At 35.5% G+C, this 23,937-nt stretch overlaps 2 protein-coding genes and 1 long non-coding RNA gene across 9 annotated transcripts; all 3 read left to right on the top strand.

The window, feature by feature from the left end:
- Positions 1-3,377: 3,377 nt before the first annotated feature.
- Positions 3,378-3,926, top strand: LOC139895865 (secreted RxLR effector protein 161-like). Its single transcript, XM_071878418.1, has one exon. The coding sequence runs from the start codon at positions 3,378-3,380 to the stop codon at positions 3,924-3,926; it is 549 nt and encodes a 182-aa protein (XP_071734519.1).
- Positions 3,927-5,375: 1,449 nt separating this feature from the next.
- Positions 5,376-6,080, top strand: LOC139895855 (uncharacterized). Its single transcript, XM_071878409.1, has one exon. The coding sequence runs from the start codon at positions 5,376-5,378 to the stop codon at positions 6,078-6,080; it is 705 nt and encodes a 234-aa protein (XP_071734510.1).
- A 4,272-nt stretch (positions 6,081-10,352) lies between these two features.
- Positions 10,353-14,490, top strand: LOC139868630 (uncharacterized). Of its 7 annotated transcripts, none has more exons than XR_011765986.1 (9): positions 10,353-10,755; positions 11,017-11,054; positions 11,141-11,871; positions 11,954-12,019; positions 12,133-12,188; positions 12,455-12,784; positions 13,108-13,221; positions 13,363-13,462; positions 13,604-14,089. It is a non-coding gene; the product is annotated as an uncharacterized lncRNA (long non-coding RNA). The 7 variants fall into 7 exon arrangements; XR_011765981.1 differs by having other exon boundaries at positions 11,141-11,209; positions 11,648-11,871; positions 12,133-12,784; positions 13,604-14,082; XR_011765983.1 differs by having other exon boundaries at positions 11,141-11,209; positions 11,825-11,871; positions 12,133-12,784; positions 13,604-14,080.
- Positions 14,491-23,937: the final 9,447 nt, after the last annotated feature.

The raw sequence follows: 23,937 nt of genomic DNA, 5'->3' as shown, positions 1-23,937 counted from the left end.
TGAGTTGTGCTACATATCTTAGACTTACACTAGTGTCATGATGTTCAAAACTTGATAAAGATGATGTAAACACATCAACGAGTTGTACACTTGAAGCTATACGCATCAAGGATGAGAACCGTGATGAACATCAAGCACCAAGAACCCACCGGAACACTTTGTTTACTGTTTTCTGGGTCTGACCAGACCACCTGGGCTACTGAAAAATGGATTTTCAGCTATATCGGTTCGAGTAGATGACTTTCCGTTTAGACCTCATCTTAATCCGAGTTACGGTTTAGGATCTATGGCCTCCCGAAAGTCACTACACCCTATTAACGTTGTGCTGAAATTTCTGACCTACTCGCACTTAAACCATCACCACGGTCAAACGAAGACGAGTTTGGTTCTGGAAATTGGTCAGTGCCTAGGGGACTCATATACGGAGCCATGGCCACTGGTCTCACCTCATTTCAGTTTGTATAGAGGCCGTTACGGCTGATCGAAGTCAGCCTTTGTTTTAAACCCTTTTCTTGAATGAAACTTACTCTATACTTTTTGTTTGATGATGAATGATGATGATACTTAAGACCTAATTTACATAATTTTAAACCTTTGGGACGATTTACTAACTTAGTAACTTTTGACTTAGGTTGAGGACCTTTCGGACCAACTACTTGCTTACTTATCTCGAATTAACTTAACTACTTTACACTGTGAGTTATAGCATCCCCTTTTTTACTTTAACTATTTTGGGAACTGAGAATACATGCGCATTTTAAGTTTTACATACTACGCACGAGTACTTAAACTTTATATATGTGTGGGTTATACAACGGCATAAACTTTCCCCTTAGCTCGGTAACGTTTAGTCATTGGTCTTTGAACCGGTGAACGCGAATCTTAGATATGGATCCATAGGGTTTGACATCCCCACTCGGGCTAGTCGCGCTAGCATTTAACGGGTGTTTAATACTTCTTGAACATACGCACACGCCAAGTGCACTTTTAGGGGGTATTGTTATTACGTTAAGTTAGTTACCGGGTGCCCACGGATAAACATATACTTTATCATACTGATTTGAATTACTGATTTAAACTGCTGGTTGGAGCACTGAAATCTCGTGGCCTACATTACATTACTGATTACGAATAAACTATAGCTCACCAACATTCGTGTTGACTTTTTAAGCATGTATTTCTCAGGTGCTTAGACGTTGTTGCTTCCGCTGTTAGACTTGCTGTCTTAGTGTTACAGACTTGATGTGTTAGACTTCCGCTGCATTACTTAGAGATGTCTCAATCATGAAACTTTTATTTTGCATTCGTAACTTACGTTATTTTCAAACAATGGCTTTGTAACGACCTTTGGGTCACGTACTTATGTTTATGATTCTATTCATAGGAAGCACGTTATCTTTTGTAAAACGATATATTTTCATGAATGCTAAACTGGTTTTCAAACAGCATATAGTGTTTGACCTTGTAATGATCCTGTTGTTGATGATCCGTACACGATGGTTTTGTACGGGGCGTCACACAAGCTGCTGTCCTAATTAAATCAAACCGAAAACATATGTATTTGAGTAATTCTATGCATACAAACATAATCACAACAATAAGTAATCATCATACTATTAATATAGACATCAAAAATAGAAAAATAATGAAAAATTAAAAGTTTTAGGGTTAGGGTTTATACCCTAATCGAGAAACAAGTAGTATAATCACGTAGAGGATGATTAGTAGAACGCGTTTACGTATAACAATGGATGATCCAAGCCTTAAAATTGATTTATGATGATGATGTTTGTGTGGTGTTGGGCGACGGCACAAGGAAGAGCAAAAGGGAGGAGAGAAAACTTGCTAATTAGGTTTAGGAGTGATTAAGGATAAAATAAAATAAAAATGAGGTAAAATGAAAAACAAAAGGGAGTACTCCCTCCCCTCTTTTGGTTCGGTCGAAATTGGGATGGGGTGGGCCCTATAGTGGGCCAAGTTGATAAATGGAAGAAACCTCGTGGCCCGAATGCCCCAAAAAAACCCGAAACGCGAAAACACGCTTACGCGATTAAAAATTCGGAGAGATAACGAATATGCGACGAAAAACAAATATAAATACTATATATAATTATATGATCTTCAAATATCATATTTAAAATAATTAGGATTTAAATATCCCAAAAACTCGACCGTTGGTTTGAAAACCAAAAAGATTCGCCGGATAGAAATCCGCGACACGTAGAAACGTACGATTTAAAATATGAATACAAATATTCACATAACACATAATAATTAATATCTATATATTATTATAAAAATAATAATATAGGTCATAGAAATGACGTAGCACAAATAACAGTCAACGGTCGTTAAATAATTAACGGTAAAAGATAACGGAAAAAGTAGGGTCGTGACACATTATGAAGATCTACGAGAGCTAGAAGATCTATCAACTATGATGATTTCGTAGTCTACCTAAATGACATTGACTATGAATTAAGCAAAGTTGAAGATCCTACTTCCTATAAAGAAGCCATTACGAGCAATCAATCAACTCAATGTCTTGAAGCCATGCATGACGAGTTGAAGTCGATGGAAATAAATGATGTCTGGGAACTTACAGAATTACCCAATGGTGCAAAACTTGTTGAGTGTAAGTGGGTCTATAAGACAAAACTAGACCAAAAAGGCAACATTGAACGATATAAAGCACGACTGGTTGCTAAAGGCTACACTCAAAAGGAAGGAATAGATTATAATGAAACTTTTTCTCCTGTTTCGAGAAAAGAATCATTAAGGATCGTTATGGCTTTAGTAGTTCATTATGATTTGGAATTACATCAAATGGATGTTAAAATTGCATTCCTAAATGGTAACTTGCATGAATTTGTCTATATGACACAACCCGAAGGTTTTAAGGTTCAAGGAAAGGAACACATGGTTTGCAAATTGAAAAAATCCATATATGGGTTAAAGCAAGCTTCTCGACAATGGTATCTGAAATTTCATGAAGTTATTGATAAGTTTCAGTTCAAGAAAACGCAGTGGATTAATGTATATACCTTAAGATCAGTGGGAGCAAATTTGCTATCCTATTATTATACGTTGATGATAATCTTTTGGCATGTAATGATAAAGATATGTTGTATGAGACCAAGAGGTTTCTTTCAAGTAATTTTGACATGAAGGATCTTAGAGAAGCCTCTTACGTAATTGGCATTGAAATCCACCGAGATAGGTCTCGTGGCATTTTGGGTTTGTCACAAAGGGCATATATTGAAAAATTCCTTAAGAAATACAAAATACATAATTGCTCACCATCAGTTGCCCCTGTTGTTAAGGGTGATCGTTTTGGCTCATTTCAATGTCCTAAAAATGAGTTGGAACGCTAAGAGATGAGACTTATACCGTATGCTTCGGTTATTGGAAGTCTTGTATACGCTCAAGTTTATACGCGTCCCGATATCGCTTACATAACGGGCATGCTTGGACGTTATCAATCCAATCCAGGAATGGATCATTGGAAAGCAGCCGAAAAGGTTTTGCGATATCTTCAAGGAACTAAGGATTTAATGTTGACTTATCGAAGAACGGATAACCTTGAAGTCATGGGTTACTCGGACTCCGATTTTGCCAAATGTAAGGACGATAAGAAATCCACTTCAGGTTACATTTTTATGCTTTCAGGGGGTCCTATTTCATGGAAGAGTCATAAGCAAGAATTAACCACCACTTCTACCATGATGGCTGAGTATGTTGCATGCTATCACGCTACTAGTCATGCTATTTTGCTCAAGAACTTAATTTCCGGACTTAAGGTGGTTGACTCCATATCAAAACCCATTAGACTATACTGTGACAATAGTGCTGCTGTTAGTTTCTCAAATAGCACTAGTTCTAGTGGAGCTGGTTTGTATCTCGACACTAAGTACTTGTACGTTTGAGAAAGAGTTGAAGAAAAGAGCATTGCCATTGAGTACGTACACTAATGACATGTTGGCTGATCCACTTACAAAAGGTTTACCTCCCAAGCTCTTTCTAGAGCATGTTTCCGGCATGGGATTATGTAATAACCTTATTTAAGGATTAGGTTCTTTTCTATTATGTTTTATCCACATCATGTTGAAGTTTGTTATTCTCTATATTGTGCACATTATAAGATATTATTAACAAACGATTATTAATGGATCATTATTATGAATGGCTTATGTTGGTTACCACTTATGTTCTAATCACCATTCGAATTCATTATGGATTATGAGAATTATGAATTATGTGAATGACTAACTGTATAATTGATAGGGGTCCTGTATCGAAAAATGATACATGTGACTATATTGATTTGCATTAGTAATTATACCCGATGACGATTAATTATTAAATCAATTAATTGGCAAAACTTATACAAAACATTAATAGGTATACGGCCAAGTGGGAGAATGTTAGACTTATTTATTACTCCTATCATTAATGTGTCATAACCTATTAATAACAAGTCACCATCTTATTGATATGGTGAGATCACAATATATCATTGTTAATGACAAGTCACCATCTTATTGATATGGTGAGATATCAAGACTCTTGACAAGTTGTCTTTTATGATCATACTTAAATACCATAATGAATGCACTTAACTAATCTTGATGGGAGATATTAAGTTGCATACTCTTTAATATTTGGAGTTGATCCCTCCTTGACCTCTCCTATAAATAGAGGCTCATTCTTCACCTCTATGTAACACACAACAACAACACGTTACAATTACTCTAAGTCCATCACTAAAGGAGAGGATCAAGTAGAAGATCAAACATCCTAGTTGTGTTCTTATGGCTTCATCTTTTCATTCAAGTAAGCCTTACATCTTCATGTTTTAATCTTTATCTAATGAATTACATGATGAAATATTATGTTATGTCTTTTGAAGAGTTTAATGATAAATGATTGTTACTTTCAAAAGTGAACAATTATTTTGCAACGGGCTAAGTAATATGGAGTACTCTGTAAGAAGTAATATATTTTAGTTAAAATAACTAAATAACTTAAGAGTTTTTTTAAAGATAGCTCTTAAAGCTATACTTAAGGTGTTAGAACATGTAATATAATAGGTATTTGTACATTTTAGTAACTACTTCAAGTAACTACTCCACTAACTTTAATGTATCATTCTTAATGTAAAGTATTTTTACAGGGATAGGATAATTTTTTTTACTTAATGACAGAAAATTCTTAAACTTGCCTTGAAAGCACATTTACACCTGTCTCAAAGGCTTTGAAATTTGCCTTCACTTGCCTTCTAATTATATTAATCTCAATCTCAATTCTATCTTTTCGTACAAATAACAAAAATCAAAATATATCATTCACTCCATTTCCTATACACTATTTCGTCAATGGATTCATCTCAAATCCAAACTCGTAACTTACAGCCTGCCTCCACTTCAACAATCTCAAACGAATCAATCGAGATATCGATCCAAAATCTAATCACATCATGCAAAAGAAGGCAAAAATGGGAGTTTCTTTCAGGATCAACCAAACAAACTTCCAACAACAAGCATCCATGGCGAAACCACCTAACGAGTTTCATAGAATCGACCCCGGTTCACATAATCGCCATCATATTGCTCATGGTTGATCTTATCATGGTAGTTCTTGAGCTCTCAAAAACTCTAGTTTCCTGTCCACCAAGCAAGAGAATTAGCAAAAGGGTTGATGTTTGGTACCATTGGGTAGGAATTGGAATCTTGATAATTTTAGCTACCAAGAGTGTAGCGTTAATAATAGGTAGCGGAAGTTCTTTTTTTAAACGCCCCGGGTTGGTAGCCGATGGTGTGGTTTTGATTGGTGCATTGTTGTCTGAGATATTGATGGACCGGGTTGGGGTCGGTTTGATTGTTGTGGTGAGTTTGTGGCGCGTTTTGAGGGTTGTTGAGAGTGTTTTTGAGTTGAGTGATGAAGCTATCGAATCGCAGATAACAAGTATAATTTGTCAGTTTGAGTTGCTTCAAGAGGAAAACGAAAAACTCACGAGGATTATATCCGAAAAGGACAAAATCATACAAGAATTGAAAGAAGAACTTGACAGACGAATTTAGATGTGTGCACAAGCGTCAACTGATAATGTTTTATCAAATGGAGTTACAAATAATGTGGCACATGATTATAGGATTATATGAAGGGATATTTATGAACATACGCGCTTTTTAATAAAGTTTTATACTAACAGAATACACTTTTGTTCTACAAATTAATAATCGTCAACTACACCAATCCTTTTAAATGTACTCGCACAAATTTTGTTTTGAGTTCACCGTGACCAATTTCTTCAAGTTCGTAACCGAGAACTTTTATTACATACCCGTTCACTTCGATCAAATATATTTTGTAATTGAACACACTTTGTTAGAACTCAAGTTTTAGTTTGTTTGAACACCTTTCGAACAAAACTATGTTCGAACAAAAGCATGTTCGAAAACATTTGAACGAAGTGAACGGGTGGTAAATTACCTTTCTCGGTTACCAACTAAACATGTGAACTCGAGTTCGAACAAAAGTGTATTAAAAAATGTTCGAATGAAGTGAACGGGTCTTAATAAAAGTTCTCGGTTGCGAGCTTGAAAAAATTAGTGATGATGAACTCAACAAAAAATTGTGCCGAGTCCAGTCGAACGGAAAGTGTATTTTAACAATTTCTTTTATTAAAAATGTATCATCTATCATCTATCTTACTAAAACGGTAGTGTATATCCACGTGGCGCCTCCTGGTGATTTCTCAGCCTTATCTTTTTTCTCATTATTTTGAATTATTTTCAATAATTACAAGAAAATGACTCTACTTTTAAAATGTTTTAGATTTTTTAATAATAAAAAGTGGGTCCATCTTTTTAAAGAAGTATATAATGGTTGGGAGCGTTCAGTCTTTTTTAGTCTTTTTGAGGAAGAAATGACGTGTTGCTGACGTGGAGTTCAGTCTTTTTAATGAAGCATGTCATGGTTGGGAGTGGTCTTATTTGTCAACATTTGTGCTTCCATTATTATAAATATTAGTTTGAACCCTAAACCCTAAACTCTAAATCGGGCTAAATAATAAAAAAATGTTGATTTTTGAAAAAAAAAAAGGTGAAATTCGAACAAAACATGTGAAATTCGAGTCGAACAATTTTTAGTTTTGGTCTTTAGATGCATTGTTTGCTTGGTTCTACATTTTATATAGAACAGGATGTAGAACCGCATCTAGAACATGCTGTTCTACACTTGTTCTACATCAATTTTCATCAAATTAAGTTAGGGTTTAGATTTAGTGTGAGGATTAAACACCGCGCTTTCCTGCAGGGTGATTTTGATTGGTTAACGGTTGGTTACCTTAATGTTAAAAAAAATAGTTGGTTTTGATCGATTAACGGTTTTTGACGGTTCATCGAAGGAGTGGTTCTGGTTGGTTAGGGGGTGGTTTTGATCGTTTAATGGCACCACCGCTCAGTGGTGGATGAAGAAATTTATCGTGTCGGAAGAATTTGTGATGTTAGTACATTATCGAGAAGACGTAACATTGTCATTCGACAAATGAAAATTTGAACTTTTTTTAAACACCAAATTTTATTAAATTTGAATACCCCAATTTACAATTGTAATTTTAAAATGCCAACAATAAATTAAATTATATTTGTATTAATAATTAACTATTAATAGTCCGTATTAAATTGGCAACCAGTCAACCAATAACACGCTCAAAGCATTGGTCTATTAGAAAATGGGCCTAGCATTTTGTGACAAAATGGGTTTACCATTTGTAAGTGATAATCCACTTACCCTAATTTTGATGTAGGGTTTTAACTCGTTTAGTACACATTACTTATCACTTCCTGTTTCCTTTCTATACCTTATCTATTTCTCTATTTTTTACCTTCCTAAAATTCACATTAAACTTGAGCAGTCAAGCATATCTGTCCAAAAATTTATTGCAAAAAAAAATAAAAAATAATAATAAATAAAATAAATAAATAAATTCTTGCCTTTTTACCTTCTTGTTTGTTACGTGCAGATACGATGCACTTCGATATTTCAATACAAAATATTAGCGTAGAAAGGATTATTATTTGTAGTATGTGAACATGTTTATTTAAAAATTCAAGTTGAGTAATTTTTTAAGTTTTAAATTTATGAATGGTATTGGTAATTTTGTAGCACGTTAGTCCATATAGAGGCCCAATTAACTTGGGTTATCCAGGGGCCCAAGAAACGTGAGAATTTAAAGCTGTAATCCTAGCAATTATACAGTATCTCGTTAAGCTACTATGTTTTACCTTGAGAATATCAGTGTAATTCTTAAAAGACTCCCATTCTTTCACCAGTTTCTCTCATCTCACAAACCCTAAAAATCCCAAATCTCCCACCCAATTTTAGTATATAAGGTAAATTATTCTTGAAAATTACAATTTAAACCTATAACTGATGGTACGACCAAAATCCCCAACTCTTTTAGTTTGGATAAGATGGGTGGGTCTAAATAATCAAAATCCCCACCTTTTTTAGTATATAAGTTAAATAGAAAAAAACCTACTTTAAAAAAATTGCAAATATAAAAGCTATTTTTAAAATGTACTCATATTTTGAGAGCCCAATATCTCAACGTAATGTTATATTTTACCTTATGAAAATGAAAAGAATGAAGTCACTGGTGTAATAACTTGACGGTTTAATGCCGGTTCTCTCTTTAACCGGTTTACCACAAAGGGTAAATACGAAAATATCCTCTTATTACCTTGAAATTTCTATTCTTCTTACATTACTTAACTTAAAACTATAAGTTACAACATTCCAACAATTTTATTTTAGACTCTAGATATATGTTCAAACTTATTATTTTAATAAATTCAATTAACGGATAAAAATTTAAGAATGACTATACGTGATGTTTTGAGCTACAAAATGATTATAGCTATACATGGATAGATTGTACATGTCCATCCAATTAGAGGGCAAATTAGTAATTAGAAATATAATATTATTTTGAATTAAAATTAATATCATGTACTGTACTATTTTGCTTACGGACATGAAAGCAGGTTTAAATGCAGTTGAGGCACATTAGAGTCCCACAATACTCCGTATTTTCACAAAAGTCACACAAATTAAAATTACAGTACATCAATTTCTTACCCTTTCATTTCCAAGAACCCTATTTTCTCAAATCTTCTTCACCTCTTTCATTTGCATCTCCATTTTCCAACCCCATTATACATGATTTCATTTGATCAACACAAACCTAGGTCTGCAAACTTCCTTCCTCTCTCCTATATCCGGCCGCCACCATCACCACCATATCTCGCCGTCATCACCACCAAACCGATGAAATCCAACCGCCTCCTATCACCGCCAATCCGCTGCGCGTAAACACCAAACCTCCTCTTTTTTTTTCTTGATTAAACCGCCGTTATGACCACCAAACTCACGACCATCTTCGTCACCGTCATCACCAACAAATTTATTGCCTTCATAACCACTATGACGCCGCCTTGTCACAACAGATCTAGCCGTTTTGCTTACCAACAAAAATTATCACCAACAGATATGGGTTTCTGTGTTGTTTTGTTCTGTTTCGGTTTTCTTTATTTCCGATGAAGGTGGTGTCCGGCGGCGGTGACTGACATTTTCGTTAGTATCACTACTAACAAACCTCCATCAGATCCGTTGTATGATTCTTGTGTAAGCGTCGATGGTGGTGTCGTAGTGGCTATTTTAAAAAAAGAAGATTAAAAGTGTGTTTTGTGCCTTAAAAAAAAAGCTACAGTCAGATTGCTACAGTGTAACAGTTTCCCGTTGTCCATACGGTGGTCGGTGCCGGTGGTTAACGGTGGTTGGTGATGAAGATCGACTGTGATGGTTGGCAGATGGCTGGAAGGAATTGTAGAATAAGATTTGTTTTTTTTTTCAATTTATGGGGTGTAAAAAGACGAAAATACCCCTGATGGTTACCGGTATGCTGTAGCAAGTTCGATGATGTGGCGGGGTGTGATTGGATGTCGTTGTCCATATTTAGTATAAAGTATAATATAATATAATAAACTGGATTATAAACGGAAGACGTCGATTGTATGAAGTTTAGATTTGGGGTTAGCTAGGGTTTTATCTTCCAGAGTTTTTTTTCTTTTTTTTGTATCGACGTATGATAGAAAGAGTACAAAATCGTAAGCTATTGAGTGAGATTGAAGGGTATAAAGGGAAATGTCTTTTAATCTTATTAAGAGAGATACAATTCTTTTGTTAGATAAATTTCAATCATTAGATCTTGGCAATTGACTCCTGAAAAGTACCTTTTCAACATCTTAATCCTGCTTTATTAATATATAGAAGAGATTACTAGAAAATGACACGCGTCCTTTTTATCAATCGTTTTTTCAAAATTAGGGTTTTTTCATCCGCTCTATCAACCGCTCAATCGTGAGAAAATCCTACATCTGTTCTTCATCCGCTCAATCCTATCCCTCTCTGATTAGGGTTTCGATTTCATAATCGGTGTTCAATTCTTCATCAAATTCACGCACATAACAGACGTTCCAATCGCATAAAACATACAATCAATTGCTTTCCGATTTTCACGATCCAATCGTTTATGGTGATTGAACGAAGATGAATCAGAATGAAACAGAATTCTTGATTAAAATTAATGATATTGTTACTATGTTGATGGAACGAAGATGAAGGCGACGTAAGTGGTGGTTTCCGCCATTAGTAACCATTCTTAATTAAACAGATGTTTGATCATTGCAGGTATCGTTGTTTTCATTTATATTTTCTGATCTGCATCAACCGAGTGAGAATTCAATTTAGAATTCTGATTATTTATACAGTAATATTCAACCCAGTAATATCGTTGTTCTTATAAACGAGTTTGAATATTCATATTGGCTACGGGGCTAAATTTACAGAATCCGATGTGATTATTGATATGAAGATGCCACTTTTATGATTAAATATGTTAGAATGATAGAGAGATGAAGCCTCAATTGTTTTTTACTGTTTTGGTTACAGGTTGTTCTGCCCGTTGTCTTTCATCGCTGCTTGGTTGAGTAAGTTTTTTCATGTTATTTTCATTTATTACTGATTACCTTTTGTTACAATTTTATTGTTTATTTGTATTTTTAAATGGTCATAGTGTGCGATTGTTGAACGACTTGATGTTACATTTGGAATTTGTTATGGATTTCTGATGATGCTGAAATTGGTGAGTGCATATAGGTGGTTATTGTTACTATTGGGTGTGTTGTATTCTTTGATAATAATGTTGATACGATCAAAACTTCTCATAATAGACAGTGTCTTAGCTTTCATGGGCTTTTTAGAGAGGAAAGTGCTACTATAAGTTAATAGATTGGGAAGTTGTTTGATCCAACTATATATGCCTATTTAGATTTACATACTTTCTTGTCCTTGACATTTTTCAATAAGCAGTTCAGCAAATTGAGAAAGACACTCAGTATGTCAAGTATTTCTTTCATGCCATTGTATCATAAAGGAAATGATCTTATATGTTGTTAAGTGGTGTTTCATCATTGTTATTGTTATAAATCAATAGAAATGTAGAATATTAGTGTTTTCCCGATCTCCGTTTGGTTGTGTGAATGACAATTTGATTTTTTTAATAAAAAAATTATTTCGGCAGATCTTCAAAGACCTAAGTTTGACAAGGCAATTATACTCAGTGATACAATTCAAATGCTAAACGATGTGATGATTTTTGGATCAACCAGTTTATAAGCTACTGGGTTGAATTATTACTTAGGAACACATCTTGAAATTACTCTCCGTCGATGGTTACAAATATTTTCTGTTTTTGCAGGGTTGTGAGTTTTGTTACTTCAAGTGGATCGATTGTTGCTGCAGCAGGTTATAGCTCCACCAATATCACTGTTGTTATATGGCTTTGAATACTCTTTAAAGAAATGTCAACAAGCTGCTTCTTCTCCAGGTCAGCGTGTGCGTACATTCCATACCGGTGAACAATCTATGGATAATCTTGCATCTTCCTCCTTTGGTATGATTTGTTGTTTGTGTGATTTTTGTGGGATAATATCTTTTGTTTTATTGTTTATATTTTTAACTAATACACAATTTTTATATTTTTATATATTGTCTCTGGATTTCAAGTGTGACAAATGTGATCGGGTCAACGGATACAATTTCAACCTCTACTGAATCCGGAGGTATATAATTTCAGTTCTTACCGAATTTTAATTTGTTTTTAAGCCTCATGTAAATATTCTAAAAGTTATTAAGTTCTTATACTATTCTTCTTTGTTTAAAGACGTAAACTACAGTTGTGGTTCAATTTAAAGTTTTGGTGATGTGTGCTACTCTATTTGCTCTTCTTATTTTCACCCAAAAGAGTACTTTGGATGTTAGTAGGTGTATTTGTTATGTTGGTTTAGGATTAACTTAAATACATATTGACATGAATGTGAAAATCTAGATGCACTTAGTACTTTGGATGTCCACTAGTATATTATGTCCGTTTTAGAACCACAATGTTCACGATGCAATTCAGAAGCCGCTGGCACTACTTGGGTCTAAAGAACGATTACTCTCACTAGCGCTCACGAGGCATTTCTTAAGAAACCTACCAATGGACATAGCAGAAACTCTACCAGAGGTAGCAGCCCTGGAAGATCTCTTGTGCGTTATGATTTCCCCTATAAGAATGCACTATTAGTCGATGGCTAGACGCATGGTTTCTGAGTAACTCTAAAGCTGGAGAAACGTTCAACTTATCTCATGTTCTGAAAATACAATGATTGATCAGGTATGCTAAAAGCTCCCGCGTTTTCATTGTCCGATGTTGTGTTGAATTTATAATGTGGTGTTGACTTACTGGATTCAGGTAAAAGTTGCTAACAAAACGGGTTGTAGGAAATAGAGTCTCGGTGTGCTTTTGCAGCTTAAAGTTGTAATCCTCGGACATTTAATGTTTTAAGTTTTCGTAAAATTAGTTGCACTAAGGAATAAATAGAGAAAATGACAGGGACTATACTCTTTAAATGCATCTTCCTTGTCTCCTATACTCTGATTTACATTAATCTTTCGATAATCATTGGTTATAATTCTGTTATATTTATATTGCCGCAGCTTTCGCCCTAAACTCGAATTAGGATTCCAGCTTATGGACATTGGGTTTATTTCATTCGTGTATTCAATTTGTGAAGATGGCTAAGATCACCGTCACCTTCACCGTCGTGTGAGGTATATTATGTCCGTCTATACACCATGAATCAGTTATGATTATATGTCACAAAAGAAATCCGTTATCGATTACTGCAATTTTGTATGCACTTATCATGGGGATTTGAAATTTTGTATTTTTTGCTTCATTGATGAAATCAGTCTCACTTAAATGTTTGGATCATGTGAAGATCAACGAATTCGATGAAAAAGCACGTCCATGAAAGGTTACACCAAATGAGTTTCATTGTGTCACTTTAAGGTAAGTTCTTTTCTTTCTTGCATATCATTAAGTTTTGAATTTAATCTTATCTTCAGACTTAAAATTTACTGATGTAAATGTACAATAGGGCAACTCTAACTGATCCAAACATTTAAGTTTTAAGAATTGTTTTTTGCATAGGTTCTACACTATCCCATAACATGTAATCAAGGGGAACGCACTCGAAGCAATCAAATGGTTCAATTATAGAAAAGTAATAGTATGCCGTACGTAATTTGAACATTGCATTTGTAACCTATCTACCAAACTTATATAACTTATAAATTCGTAACCAAGGGAAGGAATATTTGATAGAGTATGTTTGATAAATAAGGATGTTTTGGTTGAATGTTAAATGTTGTTTGCATTTCAAATGTTTGATAAAAAAGCTTGAATGGTATTTTTTTTTTCTTTCCATAATGGGAATCAAAAGAACACTATGGATGGGCAATTAAAAGAACACTATGGATGGGCTCATATTTCTTTCACTTACTATATACTATCGTCTATCATATCCTTTAGTTTTTTTTATAGTTTCTATTAGTTTTGCTGACATAGCTTCTATACTTTTGTTAACCTCTTTTACTTTTGTTATAATGTTGTTTGAAAAGCATTTCATAAAAAATGTAATACATTAATATTAATATTACAACTGTATGTTTATGACCCATATTACCACTTGTCATAGTCAACAGTTGTATAGTCAATAAAGTTTAGTTCAGAGCTTTATATTCAACCCATGTCTTATGTTGTACCAGGCTGCAAAATCAAGAAAACAACTTCTTCAAGCACTTGTATATTCTAGACTTGAGCTTTTAACTATTCTTGCATCTCTTGGAGAAGAGGGTTGAAAACAAAAAACATTAACAACTCATATTCGACAGCGCCACCTAAACCCCTTTTGTTCGCACAGCTTCTATACTTTTGTTAATCTCTTTTACTTTTGTTATAATGTTGATTAAAAAGCATTTCATAAAAAATGTAATCATTAATATTACAACTGTATGTTTATTTCATCCGCAACAATACTTGTGATATTGTTTTTATCATATAGTTAATTGATATAACATTTTACGATTCCAGTTTGTTTGATTAAGAGTAACCGTGCAACGCACAAGCTCTTAAATATTTTTATTATCTATTTTTATTATGTTTTTTAGCATCTTCCAAACGAAATCATGTACTTCCAGGCCTACGTAGTGGTAAAAGAGTAAAGTGCTACAATTTGGCAAAACGAAAATACAAATGGCTGTTGAAAAAAGAGAATTCAAAGAAATCACCAAACCTCTGTGTGTCTTATGGATTTAGCCATTTTCCCAAGGAAATTCGACTAAAACTTGACACTAAATGTTTATTCAATTACTACTTTAAGGAACATGCATTTTATCTTATGCATGTTTTCTAGAATAACTATCTTTAAATTGTCTCATGAATTAATGTATGAACAGCTATTTTACATTTTATCTTATAATGTATGAACAACCAAATCTGTGTGTGTCATATGGTTTTATCCTTTCCGAAAAGAATATCGGATCAAGGTTGGCACAAAATGTTTATTCAATTAGCGCTATAAAGAGCGTTCTTTTTATTTGTTTCATGTTTGCAGGAATGAATAACTTAAGATTGTGTTTTGAATAACTTTATGAAAAATGAACTTAGCAACGCTTTTATTATATGTATTATTTTTAGATTACAAATACAACTCACAACATTACTTACGATAATGATGATAGAGTATCGTTAGTTTATATACAACTGAAATATACTATATAAATATTTTGGATGAGTCTCCGTGTAACGCACGAGCTCATAAATCTAATTTTGTATAGAACTTTAAGAAAAGGTACGTAGTATATTTTGACTAGTATCCATAAATGCTGCTATAAAACAATATTAGATGAGCCTTAACATTGACTACTAGACTAGATATAATGTATCTTGCAATGCTTTGTAATGTAATTTTAGTTCGGTTTCGATTGGATTCCGTTAGGTGAGGTTCGGTTATAGATAGTTAGTTAGTATTATCGCTTTCTAGGTTCGAGCCTCATTGGTTTCATTCTTGTATTATTCGTTGAAGACGTTTCCCAAATATATGAGTTTTCGTCTTTTCGCTAAAAAAAAAAAAAAAAAAAAAAAAAAAAAAAAAAAACTGATTATTAACGAAAACCGAGCTACTGAATTTGAACTCGTTTATTTCGACCTCGAGCATTAGCTATTTCAAATTCTAGTTGAGTTTAAAAAAATATATTTTTTCAATTAATTTCAAGAGCCGGGTAAATATATTAAAATTTGACCCGGCTCGCTCGAAAACTCGTTTAACATTCTGACTTAAACGTTGTAGTTCCACATCAAGATGTTATGCTAGAATCGAAATGCTTTACGGAGTATTCATGAACTCAATTGTCATTAATCAAGATATATGATGCATAAGAGAAGGAAGTTGTAGCAAGTGTGTCCCATTTACATGTGAGTGGCTCAAACTGGGTTGTGTTGATCCGTGTAAATTAACTTAGACAAAATAAAGTTCTAAGGTTTTCCGTGTTCGGCCATCAATATTACTCCATGGCTGTTTCTAATACTTCCCTGTACGTTTTCAGCTTTACAAAGAACTAACTGTGAAATGTATAAAAGCATCAAAATAACACATACAATTTATATATAAAAATCCTTCAAGATGGAAGAGAATATATATTTAGTAACAATAAATGAAGTTTCTTCACGATCATTGATTTTTTTTTACAGCGATTGAGATCACTCGAGGGGGACTAAACCACCAGTTGCGATCATCTCCCGTTTCGACTATGCCGATGCAGCGATAATAACCCCGTCCCCATCGCTGCCCGGGAGGAAACCTTGAAACCGATCCATGTGCACGGCCAAGTAAAACCCCTCTTCCCTTTACCACCCCCCCCCCCCCCCCCCCCACCCCCCACCCCCACAACCCCCAAAACGATATGGAAAAAGTGCCATGAGTGGATACTTCATGGCAGGGATGCTATTGTGTGGTTTGTGGCGGTTTTTGAGGATTTGAGCGGAGTTACCATGTTAAAGATAAAAGTATGGGATCATCTAGGGGACTTAACTCCCCACGCGTTCATCTCCCACAATTGCATAACCCGCCCCAACTGCTGCTCAGGACGAAACTCGGCCTAATCCGAGGGCATGGGCGGTAAAACCCCGCTCCCCCACTACCCCGCAACGCGATGTGCGGAAGGCACTCTTGGGTGAAATTCAAGGGTAAAGGGCAACCTTATGTACAATGCTGCACCACGGGAGTCGAAATCCCGACCTCTCGCTACCACATCAGCCACACAATGTATGTACACCTCAAACAGGTCATATATAGTATAAAAACAAGGGGAAATAGTAAATGGACCAAAGAGGTAAAACGGGTCGAAGGTGCCATAAGTGGTTTAAAAACAAGGCAAAATAGTAAATGACTCATTTTACTCTGTACCAACAATGACGTCTACTTTTACATGTTACGCAACCAGCCTGTCCCCTTGCCATTTTGCAACTGGAAGAACTGCACATAAGATAATTAGCCAACTGCAACTATATAAAACATACCAGGGGAAAAGACATAACCAAATAGTTAACATTTGCTTAAACTAAACACACAAAATGGATAGTGCGGTTTTATAGAAATATTTCAAAACGGCAACATATTTTAAAGCACACTTTCAACAACTTCAAACACAATAAAAACCATAAATGAGGTTGTAGTACAAGTATTAAAACAGAAAGGAATATTCATATAGCAAAGTGCTATCAACTTGACAGCTTCTATAACATCAAACATTGGAACAAGTCTACACCACGTTTCGGTCAGTAGTCAGTACATAAGACTTCACTTACCTCAAGATAAACTTCAAAGGCACAAGGATCACATGTGAAAAACATGATTAGAATAAATCACTATCGTATACTTAACACAAAGGACATCTTTAGTGTTGAAGGTAGTGTTGAAGGTGTGAAGAATTTGATCAAAGGAACAAGTCGAAGAGAGATTGACTTAGTGAACAAGTTGTAGGGAGCTTGACTTGCTGAACAAGTCGTAGAGATCTTGTTGTCTTAATTAAATCTTCTAGTAGGAATGGAGTATGGAGCAAGTAATAGATATTTATGGAATGTCTTTTGCTTGAAGGACAAGTTTAACTTTGTGGACAAGTTTAACTCTTACTATAAATTGTAACCCCTAGCCTCATTGTAATGTGTGCACAATACTATAAGAAAATCTCTGGTTTGCGCCCGTGGAGTAAACCCTTCTCCGTGTTTTGGAGTTGGAATATAACCACCTTAAATACCCGTGTCGTTTGTACATTATTTATCGTTCTAGCTTTATTAATCGTTTGTCGTTGTGTCAAGATCTAGAGAAGGTCTTGTTGCAGAAGATACTAGAAGAGATTTTCGAGAAGATCCGGGTATCGGATCTAAGTTATCATTCCTTGCGGTCCCGTTCGAGGGAATGATGAACTTTTCAAAATTCGGATTCTACTGCGTAGCTGGAGAAGAAAAATTATTGCGGGTTCGTTAGCCGTTGGATCGGCTTGAAATTTTTACCGAAGGTACGGGAGTCATAGATCTAGTAGCTTTATAAATTTGAGGAAGATCGAAACCTTAGATCTCGAGATATAATTTTTCGAAATTGCTACCGTTCAGGTTTAACCTATTTTGTTTCAGAGCTGTTAGAGGAGAAAAATTGTAGCAGGTTCGTTAGCCGTTGGATCGGTTTGAAATATTTACCGAATGTGCTAGAGGCATAGATCTAGTAGCTGTAAAAATTTGAGAGGGATCGAACTGTTATATCTCGAGATATAATTTTTCAAAGCTGCTGCCGTTTAGGTTTAACCTGTTTTGTTTCGGAGCTGTTAGAGGAGAAAAATTACTACGAGTTCGTTAACCGTCAGATCTCCTTAAAAATTTTACTGTAGATGTTAGACTCGTTGATATAGTTGTGGTCAAAATTTGTCAGTGATCGAACCGTTAGATCTTAAGTTATGATTTTTCGAAGTTGCAGTCGTTCGGCTTTGGAGCTGCTGTAAGAGAAAATTTATAGAGGGTACGTCTACCGTTGGATCGACGTGAAACTTATACTGTAGGTTACAGAGTTACTGATATATAAGTGGTAAAATTTTGGTGATGATCGGACCGTTAGATCTTGAGATACGATTTTTTAAATTTGCGGCAGTTTTATGAGAGAGAGTTCCGGTTTTGATGTTGCGAGTGGCGAGACGTTTTGTCTTGCGAATCTTCGGGCGATAAAGGATGTGATTTTCAGAGATAAAAGTTTGTTACAGGAGCCAAAATATATTCCGGATGTGATGGATGGCGTCGTGGGCGCACCTCTCAGCGTTTGTGCGTTTCCTTGGTAACGTTGAGTTGATCCTTAAGTCTTGTAACGAAATCTCACTGGTCCGCATACAGACAGTTTGAGAGTTCCGTTTGGCGACGGTAAAGGTTGGGTCCGAACTATCGTTGGAAGGGAGGCCTATATGGATTTGGGTTTGAGAGAAGGTTTGTTATAGTGCAAACAATAGTCATACATCGAATATGGGATAGAAACAAATGTGTGCTTAAAAGGTGGTTTCTTTCTAGTTTTGGCGGTAAGGTAGCAAAAAGTGGGACAAATCGAAAGTAGGAGTTATTGAGAAGGTTGGATACTCGCAGGTTATAGTCTGGATGTGTGGATAGCGCAACGTGACATTTGCAGCATGTCGACGGTTGGCTTAACCCCTTGGTTGGCATACGCGGTTGCGCATCCTCGGTTGATGAGTTGATCTTAGATCCTTGTACCGTAAGTAAACTTGATGTGGTCCAATTCAAGTTGTGTTCCGAGGTTGTGGCAGGTACTAAACAAGGTCGGATCTTGTCTATCATTGGAGGAAGGCCTAGTTGAACTTAGGTGTGAGGGGAGGTTTGATGGATTGCAAACCAAAGTCCAACATCGGATTATTGAACGGGTCGACTAATGTATTTAGTCGAATATTCTATATATATGGAATATGTGGGCAGGATTTGAGCTTCTCTCATTGAAGAAATTGGTTTGAAGTTGTCGGAAAGGACGCGTTCGACTATGGCTCAGGTTTGGGTGATGGTTTGTTCAACAAAGCGAGCAGTTTCTATGGGTGACCAATTAGGAATCTTCAGGTGATGGTAGAAGTGGATAATCTTGTAAGTCCTGGAACTTGAGCTTTCTAGAGGGTGTCGGGAATTCGACGGGAGTTTGGTAACCGACGAAAGTACCGAGCTAGTGGGAGTTTGACGACTAATGGGAGTTATGGAGTAGATTATGCAACGTGGGTCTCTTGTATTCACATGATTAGTGCGTATAACACTAGGGTACTTGGATGCTACAAACATATCCTCGAATGGCAAAGAGATTTGCAACTGACCGGTGAAACGAACCAGATTCTTCTTGGATAGCCGTAGTTTTATTTCTTACTCGTACAGTGGGAGTGTGCTTGGGATGAGAAGATGGGGTTTGTGAAATTCATAGCTATGAGGAGGTCAATGTACCAGCGAGAAAGCGGAAAGTTGAAAAGTTAGTAGATTTCGAGGTTGTGATAACGTTCTCATTTTAGCCTTGATAAATTGTCTACAAAGGCGTCTATTAGGTTTTCTGATTGCTGGTAAAGGAAAATCATAGATAAACGGTGAAATCCTGTACGAGGGTGATCATTGACATGTGTGTTCGGGATTGGACATGTCTAGAGTGATCGGAGAGGCGGTGTAGTCTCATGAAGAATCCTATAATTGAAGAGTTGCATACTTCAATTGATCTTCTTGTGTAAGAAGATGGTGGTGCAAGAAACCGAGATGAACCATGTTAGTAACTGGAGATCGGGTCAAAACTTAGCGGTCTTGATGTCGAAAGACTTCCTTCCCTCAGGTGTGGAAGAGCGGCGTGACCCGGATGTTTGATTCCGGCGGTATCAAAAGTCGTAGCTGAGAGGAGATCGGGAGTTGCTATGGGTGTGAAAAACATTGACAGTTGAGGCAGTTATTGGTTTCTAGTTCTGAGAAGTAGTGTTGAAGACCTTGTATCGAAAGTCTACTCATTCGACGTATGTGATGAGTGTGTGTGTCCCAAATGGAGTTTGGCGGTATAATGGTGGTTTGACTTTCTTAGATGGAATGGAGATTGATGTTTGGGTTTGTTCAAAATCTTCAAGTGGGAGATTGTTGAGTTGTGAAGAGTTTGCTCAAAGTCTTCAAGTGGGAGATTGTTGAAGGTGTGAAGAATTTGATCAAAGGAACAAGTCGAAGAGAGCTTGACTTGGTGAACAAGTTGTAGGGAGCTTGACTTGCTGAACAAGTCGTAGAGATCTTGTTGTCTTAATTAAATCTTCTAGTAGGAATGGAGTATGGAGCAAGTAATAGATATTTATGGAATGTCTTTTGCTTGAAGGACAAGTTTAACTTGGTGGACAAGTTTAACTCTTACTATAAATTGTAACCCCTAGCCTCATTGTAATGTATGCACAATACTATAAGAAAATCTCTGGTTTGCGCCCGTGGAGTAAACCCTTCTCCGTGTTTTGGAGTTGGGATATAACCACGTTAAATACTGTAATACCCCGTCAGAATCCACTAACGGAGTATTAACTCCTGGTCCCACAGTTTAGCGGTCAAGCCCTCTATATGAGACGTTTCCCAAAAGTATTCGCATTAATCATTAAAAGAAAGTCATTTATTAAAGAAAAATGTAACTGGAAAAATTTGACGTCAATGACTAATGTATATGAACCCAAACATCTTAAAAGAAAACTGTTTAAATGCGAATATTTATTCTTGAAATGAAAATGATAAACATGCTGGACGCCGTCCAGTTCTAGCAGCAAACAGCATATAACTTCAATTAAGCGGAAGCACTAGCTCTATGTACCTGAGATGAAACATGCAAAACGTCAACGAAAAATGTTGAGTGAATCTACAGGTTTAGTAAATCATTTCTTAAGTTAGGCCACAAGATTTTTCTTAGAAAACATCGTAGAAAAAGTATACATTATCATGAGCACTTGATTATAAAGCTTTAACCTTTGCGTGAGCCGAGCACACGTCTTAGTTTACCCTATCCTGGCGATACACCGATCAAGTGTACGAGTAACAACTACATAAGCACCTGTTTATGTTGCGGTGAGGTTTGTCAAACCTAACGGTACCGTCCCTATAAGTCGAGCTTACAAAGTAACTAATATAATCAAGCTAAGGGATTTTTGATCTGAACTCATATGTATATTCTTAGTAAGTTACTTGTGCCAAACACGTAAAACAATTGTAAAAAGCATGCATCTCATCCCTGTAAAAACATAGTAGGGACTGTAGACTCACCTTAGCAAAAGCACTCGTAAAGATCTTAGCAAATCGTCCTGTTGTCGAAACTCTCGACTGAACAACGCAACCTAATCAAGTAAATCATCTTAAGTATACACTAATAGGTCAAAATTCGTCAACCCATAGTGTACGCAAAGTCCTAGTGCTCAGACTGACTCAACGAACAAGTAAAAGTCAACTAATCCAAGCAAGTCAACAAAAGTCAACCAAAGTCAAACCAAAAGTCAACTCGGTCAAAGTGGTCAACTAAAGTCAAACATCTTAGTAGGTCATGAAAACATGGTCAACAAGTCAAACCTAGGTCATATAACATGTTATAGCTCGTAGTTTAGCAAATCGCATTTTCCGCATCTTATATCATCCTTTAGAAATTCGTACGTCGTAAAGAGATACATCCATAGCACATAGCACATAAATCATATAATTATGATGAACGCTAGATCATAAATAGACTTAAAATTGATTCCAAAAAGTCCGGCCAAAGCCTCATACGATAATTAAAAGTCAGAAGTCAGAAGGGATCAAGTCTGAGTTCATTACAGAAATTTCTGCTCACGCGTCAGTTGTTAAACATTTTTCAAAAAATATAGAAAATAGATTTTGACGAACGGCCAATTGGTGTCATCTCAAAAGCATTGCTTTAGCCAATTTGTACAGTTTCGCAAAACATTACAGACCTTCTAGTTTTTGACCAACAATCGGACATATCATTTAGACGAGCATATATCTCATGGAAAATCACGTTCTCGCAAGTTCATATACAAATGAAACATGTCAAGTAACATATAAAATAACATATTCTAGAAGATCAAAGTCTTAATCAATTCCTAGTTCATTCTAGAAATTTTTATGTGAACTTAAAAACTGATTCAGCATACTTTACAAAACAAATCTTCGTTTTATCGTATCGGGAGCATTACATAACCTTTCGACGGAAATCTTTAGTCCAAATTGCATAATTTTTCACAAAGAATACAGTAGCATACTTTTCATAAGCTAAAACACAAAGCATGTAACTCAAAAAATTCGGATATCATGCAAACCCTAACGAAAACTTCGATTAAGCATATCTTGAGCATACGATAACGAAATCACGCAAAATCAGAGTCTAAAATTAATAACTTTTCGATATATTTCTAATTAAACATATTACAAAATCATATCTCATGTAAATTAAATCATATTATTAAAATACCAATTCGTTTTTCAAACATACAACGTTAATTACGCAATCAATCAACAATTAACAACATCAATCACCATTAATTGAGCACTAGACTTGATTACACTATGTAATTGATCAAAAAATTGAATTAATGAAATTAGGATTACTAGTTATACCTCAAAACACAAATTGATTGACGCTAGGGTGTGTAGAACGATCTAGGGAACAACCTTTATGCACAACACTTAAGCTAATTGCAACTTTTTGATGGCGTTCTAGTGATGGTGATGGCCGACGGTTTTAAGGGGGAGAGGGGAGAAGAAATTCGGCCAAGAAAAATAAGAATGAGGGCTCCTCAATTGACTTAGCCTTTTATATATCGGGTTAGGGCCTCAAACTAAATCATTAAAGTCCAATACTAGCAAGCAAGAGTCCAAATTAAAAACATAAAGGGTGGTGATGGTGGGTTCGGCCGAATGGCCCTATTATGGGGTCTCGGGCTCAGTTTTCGTTAATTACTCATGCGCGCGTGGTCCGTTTCGAGTGCCGTTAACCGTACGGGGTCTCCGGAACGTTAACTAGTCGTTGAAACGCAATCACCGAGTTTAATTCATTAAATAAATAATAAATTAAAAATAATTTTCTTAAAGTCAATAATTATCGAAAATAATTATTGTGTCGTTTTTCTGAGTTCCGTAAACTGAAAAGCTTTCTAGACGATAAACTTAAGCGTAACGTTTTCTAGTTATTTCGCTAACCGAAATAAGTTCGTAAATTAATATAGCATATTAATTCAAACATTTCTCTAATAAGTACGTATTTAATTCTATTAAACACACAAGTCTAAGTAACCACCGTTAAATACTTAACGGACAATTAACGATAGTAAACGGAAAAAGTCGGGTTGTTACAAATACCCGTGTCGTTTGTACATTATTTATCGTTCTAGCTTTATTAATCGTTTGTCGTTGTG

The sequence above is a fragment of the Rutidosis leptorrhynchoides genome, chromosome 1 (assembly GCF_046630445.1).
Source record: "Rutidosis leptorrhynchoides isolate AG116_Rl617_1_P2 chromosome 1, CSIRO_AGI_Rlap_v1, whole genome shotgun sequence".
Classification (NCBI taxonomy): domain Eukaryota; kingdom Viridiplantae; phylum Streptophyta; class Magnoliopsida; order Asterales; family Asteraceae; genus Rutidosis; species Rutidosis leptorrhynchoides.
The sequence above is the reverse complement of the archived record's forward strand: the minus strand, read 5'-3'. Positions and strand labels throughout refer to the sequence as shown.